Below are 23,722 nucleotides of genomic sequence, written 5' to 3' on the forward strand. Positions count from 1 at the left end.
TAGCTGTGTGTTGATAGGATAGTGCTGACAGAACTTAGCCTGGAACTCATAAGGCTGACCATCTTTGTTTTAGTGGTTCTTAGAGCCTCTTTTTAATATCCTCAGAGTCTTAATTTTATCTCAGCATTCTCACAGAACCGAGTCCCAGGACCGGCCGGACATTATTTTAGTTTTCTTTAGCAACAGTTTAGTTTAAAGCTTAAATGGCTTAAGCTTAAAAAAAACAAAAAACAAAAAACAGCAAATCCTCAAAAATATCTCACACTGACTTTCCTTCACAGTTTCTTGCCTTCCTTAGTGAAATAACATCAAATAACTGGACTGAGGAAAGCTAGAAATAAAGGAGAGAACTGAAAATCGCATTTCTGAAAAGAACATAAAGAAAAGCATGGAGAAGGATTTGTGAAAGAAGAAAGAAACAAGTGAAAATGTAAAAAAGCCTGATGACAAATTTACAACATTGTATTTCAGTGGCTCATGCAGCAAATGGAAAGGTATATATATTTATGGTCATCATGTTAAGAGAATGGCAGGTAAGGTCTGACATAAAGGTATGAAATGGGTTTATGAACCGGAAACTAAAATTGTGTCATGTTACAGACATTGCCAAGTCTCTGGAAATACGCCAGCCTCATATCATCTTGATGTTTATTCTGATGTTCAAGAAAATAACTATCAACAACCAATTTTTGTTTTTAACCACCATTTTGGAGGCTAGAAGAAAATGTTTTCAGTCAGCTTGTAGACAAAGACTATGCAAAAGGTATATGTCTCACACCTCATGGAAAACATGATTAAGTTTTTACTTTAGTTCTAATCAGTCAATTTGCCCTAGAATGGCTAAACTTGTATGGCTCTAGTTTACAACCAGCATCTTTCTGATTGTTGGTGCCTGTCATTCCAGTTGTTGAATATTTAAAAATATCATCCCTGGTCTAGTATCACACATCCATGAACGCATATGGCCTAATCAATACTTCTTGGTGGGTCAAGACCAAGTCTGTGAAAACGCATGGCGAACCTAGAACCGAGCACGTCCATGACACTTGAACACGTCCGTGATAGAGTTATCAAGCCACTGGTTGATTCTGGTAGCTCTAACCAAACGTATGTGATTCTGAAAGAAGTACTCTCAAGTACTGAAGGAAGTACTCTTTCTTAGGTATTAGTGAGAGTAAGAGAACTACAGACACAGGAGATTAGCCAAATCTCCTGTCCATTGCAGAAATCCCCTCCACAATGCGTTTATCCAGTAATCTTTGCTCGAACACTTCCAGTAATAAGAATTTCTCTTTTTCTTGGAATATTTCAATCCAATATTCTCACTGAACGTGGGTAGGGTCCTCCTACTGAAATGTCAGATCAGTATACAGCTCCTTCTCTTTCTGTTCCCTAAAAACGCAATTTTCAAAACCAGCTCTCACTTTTCCCTACACTTTCTCTTTCACAGAGCTTTCTTTCACTCTCAAGGTTCATGGGTTACTTCATGGCTGACTTCGGGCATGATCTCTCCTCATCTTTAGTCTGGTGTTCCTAAACACCTCTGAGAGATGGGTTTTTACATTTAAAAAGGTCTAACTCTCAATATACTTCAATTTCATCAAAATCCCTTCCCAATGAATATGTTGTACCTTTGCTGTGTATTTTCTCTCTTTTTTAACTCAATAATACATGATTACTGTTTTAAACAACCCGTGTGTGTTTTAACTTAGTAACTTTGTTTTTTGGTTTTGGTTTTTTTGGGGGCTACGATGGGTCTTCATTGCTGCACAAGCTTTCTCTAGTCAGTGGGGGCTACTCTTTGTTGCAGTGCTTGGGCTTCTCATTGCGGTGGCTTCTCTTGTTGTGGAGAATGGGCTATAGGTGCGTGGGCTTCAACAGCAGCAGCACGCAGGCTCAGTAGTTGTGGCACATGGGCTTAGTTGCTCCGCAGCATGTGGTATCTTCCTGGACCAGGGATCGAACCCATTTCCCCTGCCTTGGCAGGCAGATTCTTAACCACTGCACCATCAGGGAAGTTCCACTTTGTATTTTTATTGTTCTCATTTTCCTTTGCACCTCAAATAATTATAGATATTTTTAGATCTTCCTTTAGGGAAGGGCTTCTAGAAAGGGTCCAGTAGTGGCAATTCTCTCTTTTTGTTGTCTGGAAATACCTTAATTTTGCCTTCTTTCTTGAAAAATATTTTTGCTGGATATATTTTTTCTCAGAACAGTTTAGGTATTATTCCACTCCCTGGCTTCCTCTGTTGCTATTGAAAAATCAGCTGTTCATCTCCTTTGAAGACAGCGTCTTGTTTTCTGACTGCTTTTAAAATCTTTGGCTATGACATATGTCTGTAATGTATGGATTAAAAAAAAAAAATCCTACTGGGGATTTCTTGCGTTTCTTTAAGCACTGCCTCTGCCCCGTTCTTTCTTCTCCTAGTAATCCAATGAGAATACTTCTTCTATCCTCCGTGTCCCTTAAACTCTCTTTCAGTCTGTCTCTCTGTGCTGCTTTTCCATAATTTCTTTTGTCCTATCCCCCAATTCACTAATTGTTTTTATATTTCCCTGAACATCATCTTCTATATTCAACCCATCATAACAAATCCTGAATGGTGGACTCTACCTTCAAATCCCTGATTTATTCACAAATACCTGACTCTACTGCTATCATCCTAGTTGTGGGCCTTATTTGTTTTTAGCTAAGTCAGAGGAATTTGGGGGATATAAAACTCAGCCTGCACACACCTAAGACTTGAAGCTTTCTAAAATACTGGACTTGTTGTTTGTTATGTTGGTATCCTATCACAGAATCCTTATCATCTCCCTCCCTTAATAATGGGCTGAGCCCAAAGTATCATTTTCCCACTCTGCCTATCCAAGCAGATTCTCAGCCCCAAAAAGCCTGTCTTCTTTCTACCCCTCACACAAGCCATGTGCATTTTTGCTAACATGCTTTTGATCCAGTCTTCTAACCCAAATTATACCAGTCCTCTCAGGCCTCTCTTTTGCTAAGTTTTCCCTACTAACACACTCAGGCTGCTTGAGACCTTGTGTGTACCATACATATTTTAATTATCTTGACTTGATTAGATACAGTCTAATCTCCTTGAGACCTTGTGTGTACAGTACATATTTTAATTATCTTGACTCGATTAGATACAATCCTTTACTATTTGAAGTTTAGCCATATATAGCTTAACCATAATTCTAACCTAGGTCTGACTCCAAAGTTCTTCTTTTAAGGTAATTTTATTTATTTATTTTTGGCTGCACTGCACGGCTATGGGGGATCTTAGTTCCCTGACCAGGGACTGAACCAGTGCCCCCTGCAGTGGAAGCATGGAGTCCTAACCACTGGACCGCCAGGAAATTCCCAAAAGATTGTTTTCCTTCTAATATAATAAAACTGTCTTTCACTATTCAATCAATATTTGTTGATTTGCATAAAAAAGAAACCAGATGCTATAAAATCAGACATAAAAATGCTTTCCATTTACCTAGTTTATCTTAGCTTGGTTGGAACAAAACAATCTTAAATGGCATTAAAAATTTTAAACTTTATTCATGTAAGTAAATTTCTCAAGAAATCCCTCAAAGGGGATTGTGCAGCAGCTTATCAGTAGAGATAAACATTAGCTCCTTCAGATATAACCACTCAACCTCTGAATCTCTAGTCAAACCACACAACACCATCCTTCAGGGTAAATGTTAACCCCTAAAATTGTAAGCCTAAAGGAAAAGCTTACACATCTGGAAGTTCACTTCCAGGGACCACTCCAGTGTTAGGGAAAAGGTACTAAAAGCCTAGTTTTATAGATTATTCTAATGTTGATAAATAATCCACTTAAAATAGGTTGTACTACATCAAAGTTACCCAATTCGCTTCATAACAAATAGCCATTATGTCTAGACTAGACTTTAACAATCTAATGAGAGTGACTGTTATTTGGGGCTTATAATGCAGAACCTTCTTTCTGTGTTAAAGTGCTCTTGCCTCTCTTTTTATTTCTAATAACATATAAAAAATCAAATTGAATCTTGAATAATATGTACAGTCCATTTTATATATGTATACACACATATATATAACATATATATACTTTACATATATATATTACATATATATTTTACATTCTTATATATGTGAAGAACCTTCTTGGCATGTACACTTGTGGAAGATAGCTGCTTAATTCTAGGCCAAATAAGGGAGGATAGACTGGAAAAGGTAAACTACTCTTAGTATTTCTCTCATAGGACAGTGTTTATCTCTCTTACCTTTCCTGTCCCGTCCTTCATCAACACATACTGGTGGACTTCCTAGGGCAATGCAGAAATCCAGACAAGAGAAGGAAGCACACTAAAATAATGGAGGACAGGCTACAGGAGATGGACAGTGTCAGACATCATGTGGGAGAAAAGAAGGAATTATCACAGTTAGCCACCTTGTTCAAGAGAAACTAAAACTAGTTATTTCAAAGGTAGAGAGATAAGAAAAAAAAGTAAGATCTTTTACTTCTTTGTAGAAAGGCTCTTTTCAGTAAGAACAGAGAAGAGTTGCAGTTAATTTGGAAATTTGTCTTCAGGGAAATAGATATAACTTAGCAATAGTACAAAGGAACGAAAGATAAATAAGATTTTTCCAATTCAAAAATATTGAGAGATATAATTACAGGCTTTGAGAAAAGAAAAAAAATCAGAACTATAATCTAGAAGCAGTTAAGACAGTTGTTCTATCTTTTTTCTCCAAGAGAATACAGACTAGTAAAAGCAATAGGAATCCCGATGTTTATACATAAAAGTGATGAATGAGGCACATGCACTTAAGTATGCTTAATTACACGGTCTTACACTATGAAACACAATAATATCGTCACACTTAACAATGAAGTTCTAGGAACTGAACAAAGTACTCCCAGTGAGGAGCTTTTTCAGATCAGGGACAATCTTTTGTACATATCTGCGTGGTGTGAAATACCTCCTCTACCTCTGCCTCTCCTCAACCTGTGTCCCCCCACCATCTAGATACCACAGTGCTTGAAACACCACCACTGGGAGAAAAGAGTCCTTCAGATTTAATACAGCCTTTGTAATTTAGTATGTACCTCCCTCCACCAAAATGTAAGATGCTAGGAAAGTTTGAAGCTACTCACACTAGCAATGTGATTTTGTTTCTTCCAGTTAGAAGTTGTTGATAAAGATAGATACCCGGATGGATCAACGTATAGGAAAAGGGGGAAAAGAGGATATGGCCCCTAAGAGAAACTATTTTACAACCTTGGATACAACCAGTTGCTTTATTATGAAAACACTATAGGTTAAATCCTCTGTATATGTGATTTAGGCATTTCTTTCAAATTAATCCTTAATTTCGTCAAGTTAAAGTCATAACATTCCTAAACAAGGTAAATGACATTTTTCTCAAGGCAATATTTTCTATAAAGTAAAAGGCAATTTATTTAACAATGAGTTCATTTTTAAAATCTGAGTCATTTTATCAATTCTGCTAACATCTAATTAGACTATCCAAATTTTTTACATAAAATGCATACCTCATATTCTTTTCTGCAAGCTCTGGAAATATCATTTTTTGAAGATGCCTAAAAGATAACAAATTTATCCATTAATTTATTACACATGCTATTCAGCATGGGACAAAAAAGAACACAAATATAAGTATATGTTAATTGCTGGTATGGTAGTCTTTACTTCATCAAGGAAAACCTCATGCTCAAATATTTTAAAGTTCCTAAAATCCAAACAAATTTCATATAATTTCTTTAAAACAAACATCAGCTCCAGATATGCTAGAATTTCACTCTAACTTTTATGGCTTTTATCTCACATAATGACACAATCCTTTTGTTATTTCAGAAACTAGATAACTTTGAAGGAAATGTAAATCACAGGACTTTTTTTAAGCTGAATTCCATTTTGTAGCAAATATCCTTGTGAAGCTCTGCTGCAGTGAATTTTCTTGTGAAGCTCTGCCAGGCAACTGCAGTTTGCTTTTTCTTTAACCCTTCATATTCTAAGTTTCCATATGAGCCAATATCCTCAGAAAAGATCCATACATAACAGAGGAGACAACTAAAGAGGGAAAGGCAATACCAGGCAATTAATAAAAGTTATTTTTATGTAATTTTCTTAACAAGTTTATGAAGAAGATATTATCCCCTCTACGGACGAGGAAACTGACACACAGAGAAACACACGGTTATTTACTACATTTAAGTATATACTTTCTATAAAAAACAAGCCAAAACAAATCTGCTGAGGGGTGGCTGCTCTTCCACATGATAACAGTCCCCATTCAGAGACGCAGTTCCAGAGCCAGGGGCTCTGGTTCCTTGTTCTATTTCCTCCTGTTCTATCACCTAGGCTCACGCATTTCTGAATAGACCAGCTGATAAGGACAGGGAAAGCAAGAAGCAGAATGGACTGGCAACTATTCTGTGTCCCACTAGATGCACTATAGTTCAAATCCTCTACAACTCGGTTTCATCCCAATGCCTGGAGGAGAACAGCAGACAGCTAGGCTGTGTGCTGCCCAAAGAGTGTGACTCAGTGGTCTGTATCAAAGTGAAGGTGACTCATATACTCCTGTCCAGAGGGCAGTCACTAGAAGAAGAAAATAAAAGAAGGTTTTCCAGCTGTAGTTTTAGGGCCACTTAAAACTTCCCAGTTAAGTCTACTCCCACCACTTGGAGTATGAGGAGCCACAGCACTGAGGAGCCACTATGAAAATACACACAGTGAGGAAGAGTTCAGGCATCTAACGTGAACTGGACCTGAGATACGTCAAATCAAAAAGAAGTCATAATTCACTGTAGGAGTCATGCTCACCTTAGGAGCAGAGAAGGAATAAAAGAACATAGTCAGAGTAAACCCATGATGAAGGACAGAGGGAAGAGGAAAGTAGAACAGACCAACCGTGTCAACTGCTCTCACCCAAGCATGCCTGAAATTTACAGGACCATTTGGAGTCATTCAGCATTGACTAAGCAGGACCATAGGCAGAGTACAAAAGGCCTTGAGTCCTATAATATTCTTTCTTTGTGTGGCAGAGAGATGTGAAGGAAGAATAAGAGAAGGCTGAGGGTCGTACATGCAGCAGCCACAACTGAAAAAAGCAGCATGTCTAAAAGGACAAGGTCTGTACAAATGCTAAATTTGCAGCTTTTCTGGGTCACTTCTCCAAAGATATGAGGTAGGCTAGGTCCAAGACACAGCTAAAACTGAAACTATACTTCACGCTGCTTAAGAGCCTGACTGCTAAGTGTTACCTGCTTGCATGCCTGTCGACATTCCAAGGTAATAGCCAGTTCACAGCAGCCTAAGCCAACCCAGCCATCAGACTTCTTAAACACACCTTAAAAACAAAATGTTCAAATGTTTTGGTCATAAGTAGTGACAAAAACAGAGTGTAACTGGTTCATGGACACCACTACAAGTCAAAGCAGGTGTCCATAAGAAAACTAGCTTAGATAGCAGGGTCTCAAAAGTATGAAGCACCTCCTCCCACCCTTACTCTTAGTGCTATCAGTCTTCTCAGGGTCCCTCCAGCATGATTACCAGGTTCTTTGTTTTTCACTCTTCTCCCTGCCCACCCTAAACTCTCTTCAGCTCATTCTCACTCTTCGGTAGACAGAGTCTCTAGAGGACATGCAGGTTAAGGAAAGCAATGAGAAGCTTTTTTCACCTTTGGACTATGAACCAGAGGCAAGGATTCCAATTTAACTTAAGCAAACAAATAAAAAAGGACACGAGTATTATTGCATTCAAAATATTAAATACCTAGAATAGCATAAAACCCATGATGCTGTTTAAAAACTGACACTGAGTAAACAGACAGGAACATCTCCTGTGAGCCCTGACTGACTTCGATGAATACACTTTATTGTGGGGCAAAATGACTATGCTGGTTCAATTTATGCACAGCAGCTATTGCTCCAACCAAGTTACAGAGATACCAAAAGATGATAAAATTATAAATAGTGTTCTACTGCAATTTTCAGATCCTTTTTTGCAATCATAAATGTCAATGAATAACTCCTAGGATAAAATTAGGAGATATAAGTAATAATTATGAAAAAAGAAAAGATTTACTTGTAGGAATGCTGCAAATTCCTTCTTATCTCTTTTAAGAAATGGTTTATGCTGCTTCCATGTAATACATAGATCTGCAAATCCACATGTACATTAAGTTAGATTATTATTTCCATTTGAAAAAAATGTCAGGGATTCAAGGCAATAGGTAACATAGTCCTCTACATGAAACTAAGACCTAATATAACAAATAGAAGCATTCTGCTAAAACACAAAACAAACAAAAGTAAACAAATGGCCCATGGACAGACAAAGCTCCCAAAATATAATCATAAATTGTATTGTTAAGACTGGCTAAAAATACTGCACATCATAAGCTTCTGTATCCCTACATGTTTTAAAGGCATAAAGGGCAACAGCGTCCCACCTAGTCCCACTGCCTAGTAGAGTTTCCTCTCAATCTTTGCTGCTTGCTACTCAGAATTGCTCATGTTCTAGGGAGAATTCTGAATGGAATTAATGTAGGTCATAAACTCTGTGAACTTTTATAACATAATGCAGTATATTGCTGTTTTCACATATGCAGTGCCTCCTAGAAAGTATTAAACTATTCAACAAACTTTTACATTCACTGAACTCCTATTATATACAAGGCACTTTATCAGGTATTTTGTGGGCTATGAAATAGATAAAATATATATATTTATCCCTTTATGGAGATTACAGTTTGGCAGGAACAATACACATATATATTGGGTAGGGCAAAAAGTTCATTCAGTTTTTTCTGTAAGATGGCTCTAGTAGTGCTTAGTTGTCTTTAACTTCATTTGAAACAATTTTGTTAGATTGTACTGTGATAGCTGTCATATCAGCGTGCATTTAAAAAAACATCAAAAGTGGTGAATTTTTGTGTAGCCATTTTAATATTGAAGATGGAAGGGAAAAGCAGCATTTTTGGCATATTATACTTTATTATTTCAAGAAAGATAAAAACGCAAATGAAACACAAAAAAAGATGTGCAGTATATGGAGAAGGTGCTGTGACTGATCACACGTGTCAAAAGTGGTTTGTGAAGTTTCGTGCTGGAGATTTCTTGCTGGATGATGCTCCACGATAAGGTAGACCAGTTGAAGTTGACAGCGATCACATCAAGACATTAACTGAGAACCAATCAATGTTACACCACTCGGAAGACAGCCGTACCCAAATCAAGCACTGAAAAATCATTTGCACCAGCCTGGTTATGTTCATCGCTTGGATGTTTGGGTTCCACATAAGCAAAAAAAAGCTTCTTGACCATGTTTCCACATGTAGTTCTCTACTGAAACTAAAGAAAACGTTCCATTTTTAAAACAAATTGTGATAGGCGATGAAAAGTAGATACTATACAATAACATGGAATGGAAGAGACCATGAGGCAAGCAAAATGAACCACCACCAACCACACTAAAGGCCAGTCTTCATCCAAAGAAGGTGGTGTTGTACATATGGTGGGATTGGAAGGGAGTCCTCTATCATGAGCTCCTTCTGGAAAATGAAACAATTAATTCCACCAAGTACTGCTCCTAATTAGAGCAACTGTCTGGAATTAGTCAACAGAGTAACTATCTTCCGTCAGGATAAGGCAAGACTGCATGTTTCCTTGATGACCAGGCAAAAACTGTTACCACTTGGCTGCAAAGTTCTGATTCATCCACTGTATTCACCAGACACTGCACCTTCGAATTTCCACTTAATTTGGTCTTTACATAATTCTCTTAATGGAAAAAATTTCAATTCCCTGGGAGACTGTAAAAGGCACCTGGAACAGTTCTTTATTCAAAAAGATAAAAAGTTTTGGGAAGATGGAAATATGAAGTTGCCTGAAAAATGGCAGAAGGTAGCAGAACAAAATGGTGAATATGTTGTTCAATAAAGTTTTTGGTGAAAATGAAAAATGTCTTTTATTTTTACTTAAAAACTGAAGGAACTTTTTGGCTAACCCAATATAATTACAGACACTAGATAGAGGGATAATTAGGAGAATAAGCAAGGAGGTGGGCAATTCTAGGAAGGCAAATAGTCCAATTTGTTTGAAATGAAAACTTTAAACGGTGTGAAAGTCTTTAAAATTTAAAGAAACATAAGATATACTCCCTTTTTTCAAGTTCCTGGCTTTAACCAGGACTGGAAAATGAGCTTTAATCCTTGGAGACCACGAATGCCAGGTTAGGGAGTTTGGGCTTTATTCTGATGCAAGTGAATATCCTCTGAGGGATTTTTTTTAAGTGGGTGGGGAGGACAGCTATGGTGTGTTGCAACAGCAGTTACAAGGTTATCGCAATAATCTACCCCAAAGGTATAATAATAAAGGCTTGAACTAGCAATAGCCAGGACAGATGAAAGATTTTACAAGAAGAGAGTCAATGGAGCTAAAAAGAAAAAGCAATCAGAGATAACTTGTGGATTTTCAGTCTAGTGTCATTCACAAGAGAAAGCAGGTATAAGATGAGTTTGGTTTTGCATTTGCACTTTCAGATGCCACCTGGATGCAGAGATCTTGGTAGAGATGTCTAAAAGTCACAAACTATGACTTGGATACGAAAGTAATCTTCCCAGAGCTGATTAGATAACAGTTCTGGGAAGGAATGCAGTTACCAGGGTGAGCGTGGAGAAAGAAGGGAAGAAGACCACACACAGGAGTAACTATGGTAGTCATGGGGGCGATGGTGTGTGCGGGGGTGGGGGGAGATGGGGATAAGAGAGAACAAAGTCACAAGGCCAGGATGAAGTCACAAGGAGGCAGTGGTCAATAATATCAAGTGTCATAGAGAAGTCAAAGAGAATAAGTTCTGAGAAAAAGCCATAAGATCTAGGAACCAAGAGATCCTGGTGATTTTTCAAATACCAGTTTCAATAGAATGGTAGAAGTGAAGACAAGAGTACCATTAAGGACTGAGTGAATGAGAATAAATCATACATTTGAAAATCTGGGTGCCTACAGGAAGGAAAGGATAGAAAATTCAAGGCTATATATTAGGTTACAGGACTACGACACAGATTTTACAACCACAAAATAAGTTTTAAAAAATAAAGTGCTAAATGTTACACTTCTATTGCTTACCTGGCAAAGAAGAATTCATACAACTCCAAATTTCAACCTAAAATTGTAATCACCAGAAGACTTTTATGTAGATAAACAGTTCCTAAATATGACGATTTCTACAGAAATTATGTTAGCTAATTTGATTATGTTTGTTGCTATACAATCAATGATCTAGAACTGTATGAGTATTAACCAGCTATTTAGGAAAGAAAAAATAGAACTGAGATATAAAAATACTGCTTGCTGTTTTCCCATCTTCCCATCTGACAGAACTAGGACAAATATGGTTACTCAGATGCTTACTGGAATAACTGTTTCCAAGCGCAGAGATAAAAGTGCCTATTGAGTGACTGAAGGAAAACATGTCAGTCAGAACTGTTTGATCATCAACCTTCCCCTCACTTAACCCAAGCTACCTTATCTAAAGAGGTTCTCTCATGCCAGCTCAGACTTTCTGAGCCTGGCTTACGAGCATCCCAAACACTGAGGATGGCCCATGCGTTAGAGACATTTTAAGTTACACGATTCAGAGAGGCATGCAATGTATCTATAGTACACCAGAAAACGGGAAGACAGAAATAATGAGGTCACACATTTTCCCTTACCCCAAATCCAACTTTTTAATAATCAAAATAAATATAAGATTTAGTTATTATGGTTTTCATAAAATTGTCAAAATGTAAGTAAAATGGACAATTCCAGATAAACTATTATACCGAAATTTAAAGACTGGAATACATTTATATATAATACTATTTTTCTACCTACTCATAGAATAAATAATAAAAGATGAAAGACAATGTTAATATTCTATCTAGTAATTTGTGTGAAGATCTTTTTAAAGTACCAAGTTAAATCTAACATTTTACTTTGACCACAAACCCCAATTACAATGAAAAATTTGCTAACTCTAAAGTAACTCATTAGAGTGCTTCATTAGACAAAAGCCTCCATAGTTAAGTTAAACAAGACCTACCATTGTTTCAGGGCAATAATCTGGGGCTCGCTGCAACAGATGTTTTAGTCGGGATTCGCTTTTTGAGGAGAATATCTATTTGACAAAAAAAAAAATATAATAAAGGTTTGTGGCATTTTTTCAGTAAGAAAATAGAAGAGGTAAACTTATTATCCTTTAGATTTATCAGTTGTCTAGAATATTTTCCAATTTCCCTTTATGAATGGAAAACCTTTGGAAAGATCTAAATTAAGTTGAGGAAATGTTTCTTGAAAGGTTGGTTAGTTTGGCAAATAATCAACAAAGTCTAAATATAGCAAGTCTAGACCTTTTTCTAATGATCAAAAATGGAGAAAACCAGGCTACTATCCTGTTAGGGTACATGGGAGGCAAAAAAAAACAAAAACAAAAACAGAAAAGGAAGAAAAAAAAGATAAATTTATTCTAAACTATTCTACAAGCTGCTTTTAGTGAACTGACCACAGTGAAAAATAGACTATGCCATACCCTTGAGATTGGTGAAGAACAACTTTGTGAACAGCATTATAGCAAAAACTTCTCCACAGAATGCCATAAAATAGAGACAAACCCATTTTTTAAATAAAGATGCTGAGGGGTTGATAAGTTCAGTCATCAGGCTAGCTGGCTCATTTCCAAATACAACTGTAATTAATGCAATTATAATTTGATGTCTCTGTAAATTATAAATCATTACATATATCACTACCTGCAAATAGTCAAGAATGTAACAGCTATGAATGCTAATAACAATGAAAAAGGATTTATCTCCAGTTAGTTTTAATAGCCATTTTTCTCTGAAACCATCAACTATAATTAATAAATGAAGAGAGCTAGAATATCACCATTTTGCAATTCCTACTGAATTAATGCATTTAGGCAATTATTAGCAATGACTGCTGACATTACGAAGAGACAACCAGATATAATACTATTTATGAGTAAGACTTGCCAAACAAAACAAAAACAAAACCTAACCTGAATCTGATCAAGCCTCTGGATCTATCTCATAAGGTAGCTGCCAGCCATGTGTGGCTATTTAAATTTAAATTTAAATCAATTAAAATGAAATAACATTTAAAATTCAGTTCCTCAATTTCTTGAAGCACATTTCAAGTGTTGACTTTGCACAAAGAGCTAGCAGTTTCCCTGTTGGATTATACAGATATAAAATATTTTGATCACTGAAGAAAACTCTGCTGGACAGCTCTGCTCTTAAATCTACCTACCAATTACAAAAATACAGAGGAAAAAGGAACACATTAAATATCACAGGGCCATGAAGAGCATGATTCAGACTGTGGGAAACTCCACAGGATAAATGACCAGATTTACCCATCAAATAAACTGCAAGGAGAAACGCATATTAAAAGATCTTTAAAAGACATATAACCAATTGTAATGCTTATATCTCACTCCTGAATCAAACTTATAAAATGAAACTTATTTAACAATTAACAAATTTGAAAAATAACTAGATATTTGAGCATTACATTTTTAAAGAAGTGGTAATGGTATTATGGTTGTTTTTTAAATGAACACATACTTTATAGATATAGACTGAAAATTTAGCTTCAATATAAATTTGACTCAATATAATGGGGGGGAGTAGATGGGAGTGTAAATGAAACAACTGGCCTTGATGTAATAACACGAAAGCTAATATGGGAGTTTATTATATTTTTCTTTACTTTTGTATATATTTGAAAATTCCCATTATAAAAAGATTAAAAAGAAGAAAGGAAAGAAAAAGAAAGGGAAAAGACAACAATAAAAGGCAAGAAAAAATGAGAGGAAGGAAGGAAAGAAGGGAGGGAGGGAAGGAGGGAGAGGAGGGAGAGGAGGGAGGGAGGAAGGAAGCACATGAGGTTGGCAGTGGAACGGGAAGAGGCAGAGTTTTGAGTTAGGCCCTATTCTAAACACTGGGGGATCCAGCACAAACAAAGCAAACAAAAGGCCCTGTTCTCGAATATCTCTCCTAACAGTCTTCTTTTTAAAACTGAGGGACTTTTCTCAGATCTCAAACTTCTTGACTTCTAGGACATCTGACACCTTATTGTGCTGACTCATAAAACATCAGTCCTGACTTCTTATTTAAATTCAAATTCTAAAAGTTTTAATTCCAAATCTCCAATTGTCTTCACACAGTGGTTTTCACTGATCATTAAGCAACTCCCCCCGCCCCCTTCTTTTCCTAACTTTCCACAGCCATCAAGGACACTAGTATTCACTCCAACTCAAAACCTAAATATCAGCAGAACTCCACCCTTTCTCCATTCCCTACCAGTTGAAGAAATAATGATTCCTCACTGCTGGTAATTCCTTTCATTTTCAGGGAGCTCCACCACTTTTAGCACCCTGGCCTCTCTCACTCCTCCCGTGCTTGTGAAGACTGACATACCTGACCTGCTGAATCTGGCAGGGGAAAGTGAACATATGTAACACAACCCTTACCTCTCCTCTGGTAGTAAGTCTAATTCTGTAGTTTAGTGTGTACCTGGAGATAAATGCTACATTCAAAATTTGTGTAACTGGTAATAAAAGTAATATTTGGGGTCTTATCTACCTTACTCCTTTGCCTCATTTCTCAATTAGATAAGAACTTGGTCAGGGAAAAATTTTTTTTTTTTTTTTTTATAAGGATGACTATAGTATTCACTTAAGTTACTAAATTATAGAATTTCTAACACTTTAGATTTTAAGAAATTAGACCTTGCCTGTTGCAGGTGCCCCATAAGGAATATTAGTGGAAAAAACAAAGCAAAAAGTCAGGTAAGCAGTGCTTCCAAAAGTAGCAGAGTTACTTTAAAAGCTCCCTTATGGTGACATCATCAAGAGGCCATTTTTGCTTTCCAAAGCTATTGTTCTGGCAGTAAATTTGCAGAAAACTTAATTTGCTATAGTGTTTCGACACGAATTCTCTAGCAGCTACTTAGACAAGCTGTCTTGTTTTATACTTAGAGTATCTTGCAAAATCTTTCTAAATTCATAATATTGTTTGAGAGAAACCTTAATACCAGTTAGGTAGTGCTCTCATTTTTAGGAAGTAACAAAATCCAGGTTATTACTTGAAAAGATGATTAAGGTCATTAATTCTCAAGTGGTAAGGCTAGAACGACACAATCAAGATGATGAAAGAAAGGTAAGACGTTATGAACACCTATTGTCTCAGTGGAACTTGCCTAAAAAGGTTCAAGCAGAAAAACTCAAAACTACAGAAAAGTTTCAAAATTAGTACAATGAACACCCATAGAGTCGGCATCTAGATTCACCATTATTAACATTTGCAACATTTGCTTTAACTTTCTCTACATATACACGTTATTACTATTACTTTGATGAAACGTTTAGAATTCACTATAGACATGATCATTCATTCCTAAATCCCACCATGTATCTCCTAAGAACAAGGACACCGTCCTACCTAATCACAATACAATCATCAAATTCAGATCACACGGGGGGGGGGAGTCAAGGAAGGGAGGGAATACGGGGATATGTGTATAAAAACAGATGATTGAACCTGGTGTACCCCCAAAAAAAAATAAAAAATAAAAATAAATAAAAATTCAGATCACAACATTGTACAATATTATTACAGTTCATATTTAAATTTCACCAATTTATCTCAATCATGTTCTCTAGAGCAATCTTTTTTTTTTATTATTCCAGGACCCAGTCCAGGACTATGCACTGCATTTAGTTGTCATGTCTCTTTAGTTTCTTTTAACCTGGAAGCCTCTTAGCCTTTGTTTTTATAACACTGATACCTCTGAGGGTACAGGCAGTTGTTTTGAGGAATACCCCTCAATCTGGGTTTACCCTATTGTTTCCTCATGATTCAGGTTATGTATTTTGGGCAGGAATCCTACTTAAGATACTGTGCTCCATCATGCCAGCAGACACAGGTTAATTTGTTCCATTACTGGTGATGTGAACTTTGATCATTTGTTTTAAGTGCTGTCCAACAGATTTCTCCAAAACAATTATACTAAATAATATCTTCTACAATTATTATGTAAGCTTACCTGCTCACATACATCACGGCACATCTGGTTATCCTTTGAGTGATTACAACACAGTGCACCTAGGGAGAAAAAATAAACACCTGATGTTGCCTACTGTTAAATAAACACGATGATTAAGCTAAGCCAGATGGTTACACAAACCATTTATTCAACAATTATTACTTTTATTATCTATTTTAACTCAACAAAGCTTTGCTGTGTACCTATTTCAAGCTGAGGACGGTGCTAAGTTTGAGGACATGGTTTTTCCCTCAAGAAGCTTGCTATCTAATATGGGAGACTGCCATTTAATAATAATAGTTACAATGTACTGTGTACTTTCCATGTGCCAGAATTTTGCTGCTTGCTCTACATATTGTCTCATTCAATTCTCACAATTACCCTATGGACTATATTCTATTATTATAACTATAATGTAAGGTTAAATGATAAAAAGATAGTGAATTTTGCTTTGGACATGTTAAATGTAAGCCTCCACTATCTCAGTGAAATAGAGATTAGGTCTGAAAACAAAAAGGGTTGAGATGGGGTTGGGGGCTTGAGGTGAGGCTGTAGAGAATAAAGGAAGCAACTATAAATGCTTCTCAAACTTGTGTTCTGTGAAACACTGTTTCAAGAGTTGTTAATATTTATCTCTCCAGAGAAAATGTTTCATGTTCAAATAAATTGGGAAACAAAGGATTAAAAAGTTAAAGAGAATTCTTTACTGCAGGACTTTATGAAGACTTTAATATGTTAATATGCAACATTAATCTCCTAAAAAGGGATCTAAGCAGACAGATTTCTCAGAGCACAGAGTATTTTTTCATGCCACTTATTAACATTTCAGAATGCCGATTTGAGAAACATCAGAAAAAACGTTGTCAAGCAGCATTATGGGCCCAGAGAAATTAACAAATCAGCGATAGAGATAAGAAGCAGGGGCATGTTACTATTCTAGAGTGACACTGACTGGAAAAAAAGATACAGCTCCATTTGTTGCAGGAAGGGAGCCCCCTTCCAGGACTGGAGAGGCAGCTCTTGTCTAACCCCCGGAAATGAGCGGTCTGAGGAGACACACCTGCTGACAAAGCAAGAGACTTTATTGGGAAGGGGTGCCCAGGCAGAGAGCAGGAAGGTAAGGGAACCCAGGAGAACTGCTCTGCCATGTGGCTCGCAACCTCGGGTTTTATGGTGATGGGGTGGGTTTCTGGGCTGTCTCTGGCCCATCACTCTGACTTAGCTTAGGGTCCTTTCCGGTGGTGTGTGCATCTTTCAGCCAAGATGGACTCCGGTGAGAAAATTCTGGGAGGACATTTCCTTTGACCTTTCCTGTATTCTTCCGGTTGGTGGTGGCTTCTAAGTTCCTTGTGGTAAAATAACTCATGCAAATAGTTATTGTCTGCCAGGCCAGGGTGGGCAGTTACGATCTGTGTTTCCCCTAACAGATTGATCAGGGCCTGTTTAGGTTGCTAAGTCAAAGAGACAAGGACATGAAAATATTATATTTCAGGCAGCTAGATCCAATACAATGGTATATATGTTGTAGTACATATATACTGCAACATAATTTAATGTTTAAATTAAATAGATTTCTATTTAAATTATACAGATTTCTCTAAATGAAATCTATATAATTTGAGTATATAAGTTAGATGAAAGCAGAGCTTTTTGGATTGAAGGTAGGATTTGGATTGACGGTAGGATTAGTATTGGGGAGAAATGAATGAATTAATAAAAAAGGTCCTCTTTAGCTCTTACCAAACTTTTTAAGTTCAAAACTTATAATTGTTATTCTGTAAAACAATGACAGGGTATATGATATTAACTGACATATCACTATAGTTTCATAAAAGACTATTGTGGGGCTGGCTTTCTAATACTATGTGGGAAAAGTGGTCTTAAAGTTCTAAACATTTGACTTAAAAATTCTGAAAAACATATAGAAATTCAATTAAATTTCAGAAATTAAAAAAATTCCTTGTTTATAGGCTGTAATTACTTTCTTAGAAGCTTCTGATTCGAGGGAGAGCACAATCACTCAAGAGACTTTCTCACAACACCCCTTCTCCCCTGCCAAGCGCCACCATGCCCACTGTCTTCTAAGATTCTGTTATGCACCCAGCCTCATTAGAATGGGGAGGACAGGCAGGAAACAAAAGGGGGGGGGGTCTCCTGTGTGGTACTGACATGTTCTTTTGAAGTGCTCAAGTTGCTGCCACTTTCTACTAGCCTCCAACACAAAGGTCACATGAGGGCAGAAAATCCAGCTGATCAAGAGCAAAGATAACTCAAGGATAACATATGGTGCCAATAAGCACAGGCTCAGCAAACAGTAAACAATCAGGCAGACAAGAGTCTGACTTGGGCCTAGGGATTTTTGGAGCAAAGGTCTATTTAGAATAGAAACATAAAACATGTCATAATTGAAACTCCAATAACAATGAAAGACTTCATATAAAGGCCTATTTATTACCTGTTTAATGGTGAAGGTCAAATTTATAGCAGTGACCCCCAAATTATTTAAAATTTTTAAAATAATTCATTTTTTTCATTAAGAAACCTCAAATTTGGAAAATAAGAAAAATGATCTAATAGTCCCACTGTCCTGCCAGAACGTGTGGACATTCTGACATATTTCCTTCTAGTCTTTCCAAAAGCCTTCTGAAATTTCTGGCAAAATGGGATTAGAGAGCAGCCTGAAGTCTTCTGGTAATAGTGCCCTTTCCCCTCCCAACCAAACATTCCTCTGTAATAGTACATTTCCTCCCTTGAGAGGACTGCCACCCTCCTAGAACAGGCTAGGGGACCTACACTCCATCACATTTTCCACACTTTATTTTTAACCTTAGTTATCATTATATTAGTACACATTCTTCTTTCTTTGAAGCAACAAAAACTTATTAGAATCTTAAACGCTGCATTTTTTTAAAGAAATAAATGTCTACAAATAGACATCAATTCATATGCCTTCATTAAGAAAGAGAGCAAAGGATTCAAATGCAATTAATGTGGCAATTAAAGGTCTTTGTCTTTTTTAGAGCTTTTAAAATGGATTAATTGGGTCATTCAACTATTTAGAGCACAAAAAAAGTCTCCAAGGCCTAATGTTTTATACAAGGAAAGATGGTGAATTCTAGAAATGTTTTCTTTTTATAATTTGATTCTAACCTAATTTCTTGTTTAAAACTCTGGTTATTTTCATAAAATGGAATTGAACAGATAAAAGTAAATTAGTTCAAAATAACACTTGATATTGGCAGGTTGACAACAAATAGCACAGGTGTTATCCTTATTAAAGACAGAAGGAAAAGTGTCATATCTTGCATTCTTATTCCAAAAGTTTGTAATTATAAAATTAATAAAAACCAAAACCTGATTACTAAAGGCCACGTATACTGGGTTTACGAAGGTAACAGTGTAACCTGGAAACATGTGAGCAGATTCATCCAATAATTAGAAACATCAAGGTTTGGCTGCTGGTTTGGGCCACATGTCTCCTAAAGATAGGCAAGTAAGCAGGAAGCACATGCTCCAGCCACAAGGGAAAAATGCAACTTCTAAGACCAACCAGCATTTAAAAAAACAAATACACACCCTAATCTAAAACTAAAATATTCACAGAATTATAGGATTTTTGAAGTTAAAAGAGATTTTGCCACAAAAGCCTCCCAAAAGCTATAATTCAATTTGGTTAATGAAAAGCCAGTCTTGTTTTCTTTTCTAAAGTAAATAAAGATTCCTTCTAATTAATGTATTCCTACAGAATTACTAAAACAGAATATATATATCCTGTACTACTGAAGAGGAAAAAACTAAATCTGAGCTGATACTAGAAAAAGGTCATTCCAAATAAAAAAGATACCTTAAGACAGCCTAGAAATCGACAACCACTTTAAAAACATGTAAATGACAACTGCAACTTTAATGTTTAAATGCATTCTTACAACTGTCACATTTATCCCTTTAAAGATACATATGTGTCTGTGTACATACATGAAATGTATCATTAGCCAAGAAAGAGCCAAACAGTAAAATAATTATCTATATACCCACCACCTGGACTCAACACTGCTGACATCTTGTCATACCACTTTATCTAGACAGATACATGTTTTGGCTTTTTTCTGAATCATTCACGTTACAGATATCCTTCTCCATTGCTTGCCTCATACTGAGCTGCTTACAACAGCCAATTATGCTCATTCTCTTCTATTATCAATATAACTGCCAGATTAATTTTTTAAATAGAACTTTCATGATGTCACTCTTCTTAATCAAGGGCCTACAGTGGCTTCCTGCTATTCCAGTGCTAAATTTTCCATGTCTTCTTCTTACCTCCCCTTCCCTGATCTTGTATTTGATCTTGTATTATTTTTGAACAAGGGAAGCCTACATTTACCTTGAACACAGCAGAAAGCCTGAAATGCTTAGTGCCTCTTTCCTGCTGACATAAATCCTAAACATTTTCATGGCTGAAATCCTTGTATCTCAACTCTTAGTAAGCCTTTCTTCCCTAGCAACTCCAGGCCATGTTGGTTTTTTGGTTGTTTTTTTTATTTAATTAATTAACTGGCTGTGTTGGATCTTTGCTGCTGCACGTGGACTTTCTCTAGTTGCGTCAAGCGGGGGCTACTCTTTGTTGCGGTTCGCGGGCTTCTCATTGAGGTGGGCTTGTTGTGGAGCATGGGCTTCTAGGTGCGCAGGCTTCAGTAGTTGTGGCTCCCGGGCTCTAAAGCACAAGCTCAGTAGTTGTGGTGCGTGGGCTTAGTTGCTCCATGGGATGTGGGATCTTCCCCGACCAGGGCTCTAAACCCATGTACCCTGTATCAGCAGGCAGATTCTCAACCACTGCACCACTAGGGAAGTCCCTGGTTTTTTGGTTATTGACTATCCTACTATTCCAGTCAGAACTGGAAACTTTAACACTTAACAATAGTATTTCATCTGTGTACTAATGGTATCTCCAAATTGAATGAAACTTCTTGTACCCATTTAGCACAGTGCTCAGCTCAAAAAATTTTATTTATTCATTGGTTAATAAGTAATAATTTCCTATTTATACAATACCTTTTTAATCAGAAAAAAATGTACAAAAAGTTTATTTCTCCCACTATACCACTGCCATACCACATTTCACATGGTGACCAAGCCATAATTTAGCAAACATCGCATGAGTTTTTGACCCAGGTCAAAAGATAAGCTGGACCCAATCACATGCACAGGTATAGAGGTATGCAGCCAGCTGGTACTGCGCTTGGCAGCTATAATGTCAAGATGAGCTGGGGCTGAGGAAGTTTTATGGTGTGCAGAAACCATGAGTAAAAGGAGGAAGCTGGGTGATGGAGAGTGGGAAATGCAAGAGATGTACAGAGAGACCCTATGAGAGGTAGAGAGAGACAGTTTCTAAAAGTTAGTCTTGGTTCCTGGCAGCTTTCCAGTTCCCACAGCAGTCCCTGAGGTTGTGCTGTGCTCAATTTCCTACCCTTGGATTTCCAGTGTGTTCTCTGTTAAGTGCCATATAACTAGCTCCCTAATCCTGAGCTACCTCCGTTTCTGTTTTTGTTTCTGTTCTTTTGGGGCCTTAACACATTAGAGCCTTAACACATTATCATTCATCATTACGAAACAAATAAAGCAAATGACTCCTCAGATCCTCCCCGCAGATGCTAATAGCCAGTATTCTCAGATAATTCCCTTCCCCATTCTATGCCACAGGACTCGCATCTATAAAACAAGGGATCTGAAAGTATTAATGTTTGGCTTCCAATGGCATATTCCATGGTCAAAATGTTTCTCTTAATACTTATTACATTTTCTTGCAGTCTTCTTCGTGTAATCTATGTTCTCTACAGCATCCATCATATTATGTACTACATACTTGACTAAATCACATGATTTTTCCTCAAACATATTCAGATTTAGAATATAAATGGATATGTACTAATATAACCATATAAATATTAGCAACATAGATATTATATACTTTTTGATGATATTTAATGTCTGATATTCTCACTAAACCATAAACCCCATGAAAGCAGAGACCATGCCTGTTTCTGCTTACCACATTATATACCCAGTGCCTATCCCAGTGTCTGGCACTATTAACCCCTTAACAAATATTTGCTGAATGGAATACTTGCAGGTATGAAATTAAGTTTAGTAAGCAATGGACCAAGAGGAGTTCTTTCTAACATCCATCTTAAACATACACAAAAACGGAAATTGTGATTCTCTTCCTGACTAACCTGCCAACCCTCCAACTTTCTCCTCCCCAATCTTCTTGACCTCAGTAAAGAGCATCATTTTTCACTAAGTTGCTCAAGGTAAAAACCTACAAATAATTTTTAATTCCTCCTTCCCTCACTTCCCACATCCAATCCATCAGCAATATATCTTGAATCTCTCCTCTTCTATCTCCACTACCAATCTAAGACATTATCTCCTGCTTCCACTACTACAACGGCCTTCCAGTAGCTCTGCTTTTATTCCTATCCTATTACAATCACTTTCTTTCATTCAGCAGCCAGCGTCATCTAAAATAGAAATCAAAGCACATATCTCTTGATTAAAAGTCCATTGGTTTCTATTTGTACATGGAATAAAATAAGTGGCTTTTTGCAAGCTCAGCACTATCTAGCCCTGGCTTACTCTCCTGCTCACTCTGCTGCAACCTTACTGACCTTCTGTTCCTTCTTGCCTTAGGGCATATGCACTTCCTGGTCCCCACTCCTGCGTTTCCTAAGGACAGCACCTTTGGTCTTCAGATTTCAGTTCAGAACTTCATCTTCTCAAAGACTTTCTTGTCATCACTATGTGAAGAACCACTCCCCTCTACTCACACAATTCTCTACCATCTAGTTTCCTTCACAGCATATTTATCGCTACCAGAAATCATTTTATGTTTATTGTCTATCTCCCCTCTGTAAGCCCCTTGAGAGCAGCAACCCTGCACCTAGAATAGTGCCTGAATAGTGTTTGAATAAACAAACCCCTGTAGTACCTGCTTTGCTCTTTAAAGAAACCACATTTATAATTACAAAAACCACCTCCTGACTTTCTTCCAGAAGTGGCATATGGTGAAAAGTATGATTAATGAAAGATTGTTTAAATCTATGGATATAAGACAGGAACTTTTAGTAGCATGCCAGAATAAACTGTCATATCTGGGCTATCACCAATTCCAGCTCTTTTTACAGTGTGGGCCAAGATAGTTCTTCGGCAAGAGAATCTGCTTCTTATTACATTCCTTTAGATAGGCAGTTGCTTTTTCTAACTTAAAATTCATTACATTCTTTTTCAGGATTCTAGACTATTACATAATTTCTTAAATGTCAACTTATTGAAACCTAGCCCTCAGTGCTAGATCTTTCTCTCTTTTGTACTATTAGAAAATATCTTAAATAGAAACAGAGCTATTATTAGGTACCATGACACACAGATCCTCAGACTGCAGCATAGAGTCCCATTCCATCCTCCAAAGGGAACACTAGAGGTGCTGGGGAGGACAGGGCTGGGGGGTGGGGTGGGGAGTGGTTGAGGAGACCAGAAAGTAACACTGGATAGGAAGCATGGCATTACTGCAATATAGAGGGTGTGGCCACACTTCGCAAGAG

General features: G+C 37.0%; 1 protein-coding gene across 4 annotated transcripts in view; it reads right to left on the reverse strand.

The window, feature by feature from the left end:
* The window catches only part of RECK (reversion inducing cysteine rich protein with kazal motifs), a 72,303-nt gene that overhangs the window by 45,749 nt on the left and 2,832 nt on the right, over positions 1–23,722 (reverse strand). For 2 of the 4 annotated variants that reach the window (XM_057724895.1, XM_057724894.1), the window contains exons 2-6: positions 16,125–16,183; positions 12,100–12,174; positions 11,142–11,178; positions 7,275–7,360; positions 5,541–5,588 (exon numbers count right to left, since the gene is read on the reverse strand). In XM_057724895.1, coding sequence (XP_057580878.1) covers positions 5,541–5,588; positions 7,275–7,360; positions 11,142–11,178; positions 12,100–12,174; positions 16,125–16,183 — 305 coding nt within the window. Of the gene's footprint in view, positions 1–4,266; positions 4,355–5,540; positions 5,589–7,274; positions 7,361–11,141; positions 11,179–12,099; positions 12,175–16,124; positions 16,184–23,722 lie in introns of those variants that run through there. The other 2 variants (XM_057724897.1, XM_057724896.1) reach the window with 2 other exon arrangements.

This window comes from Hippopotamus amphibius, chromosome 2 (assembly GCF_030028045.1).
Source record: "Hippopotamus amphibius kiboko isolate mHipAmp2 chromosome 2, mHipAmp2.hap2, whole genome shotgun sequence".
Taxonomy (NCBI): Eukaryota; Metazoa; Chordata; class Mammalia; order Artiodactyla; family Hippopotamidae; genus Hippopotamus; species Hippopotamus amphibius.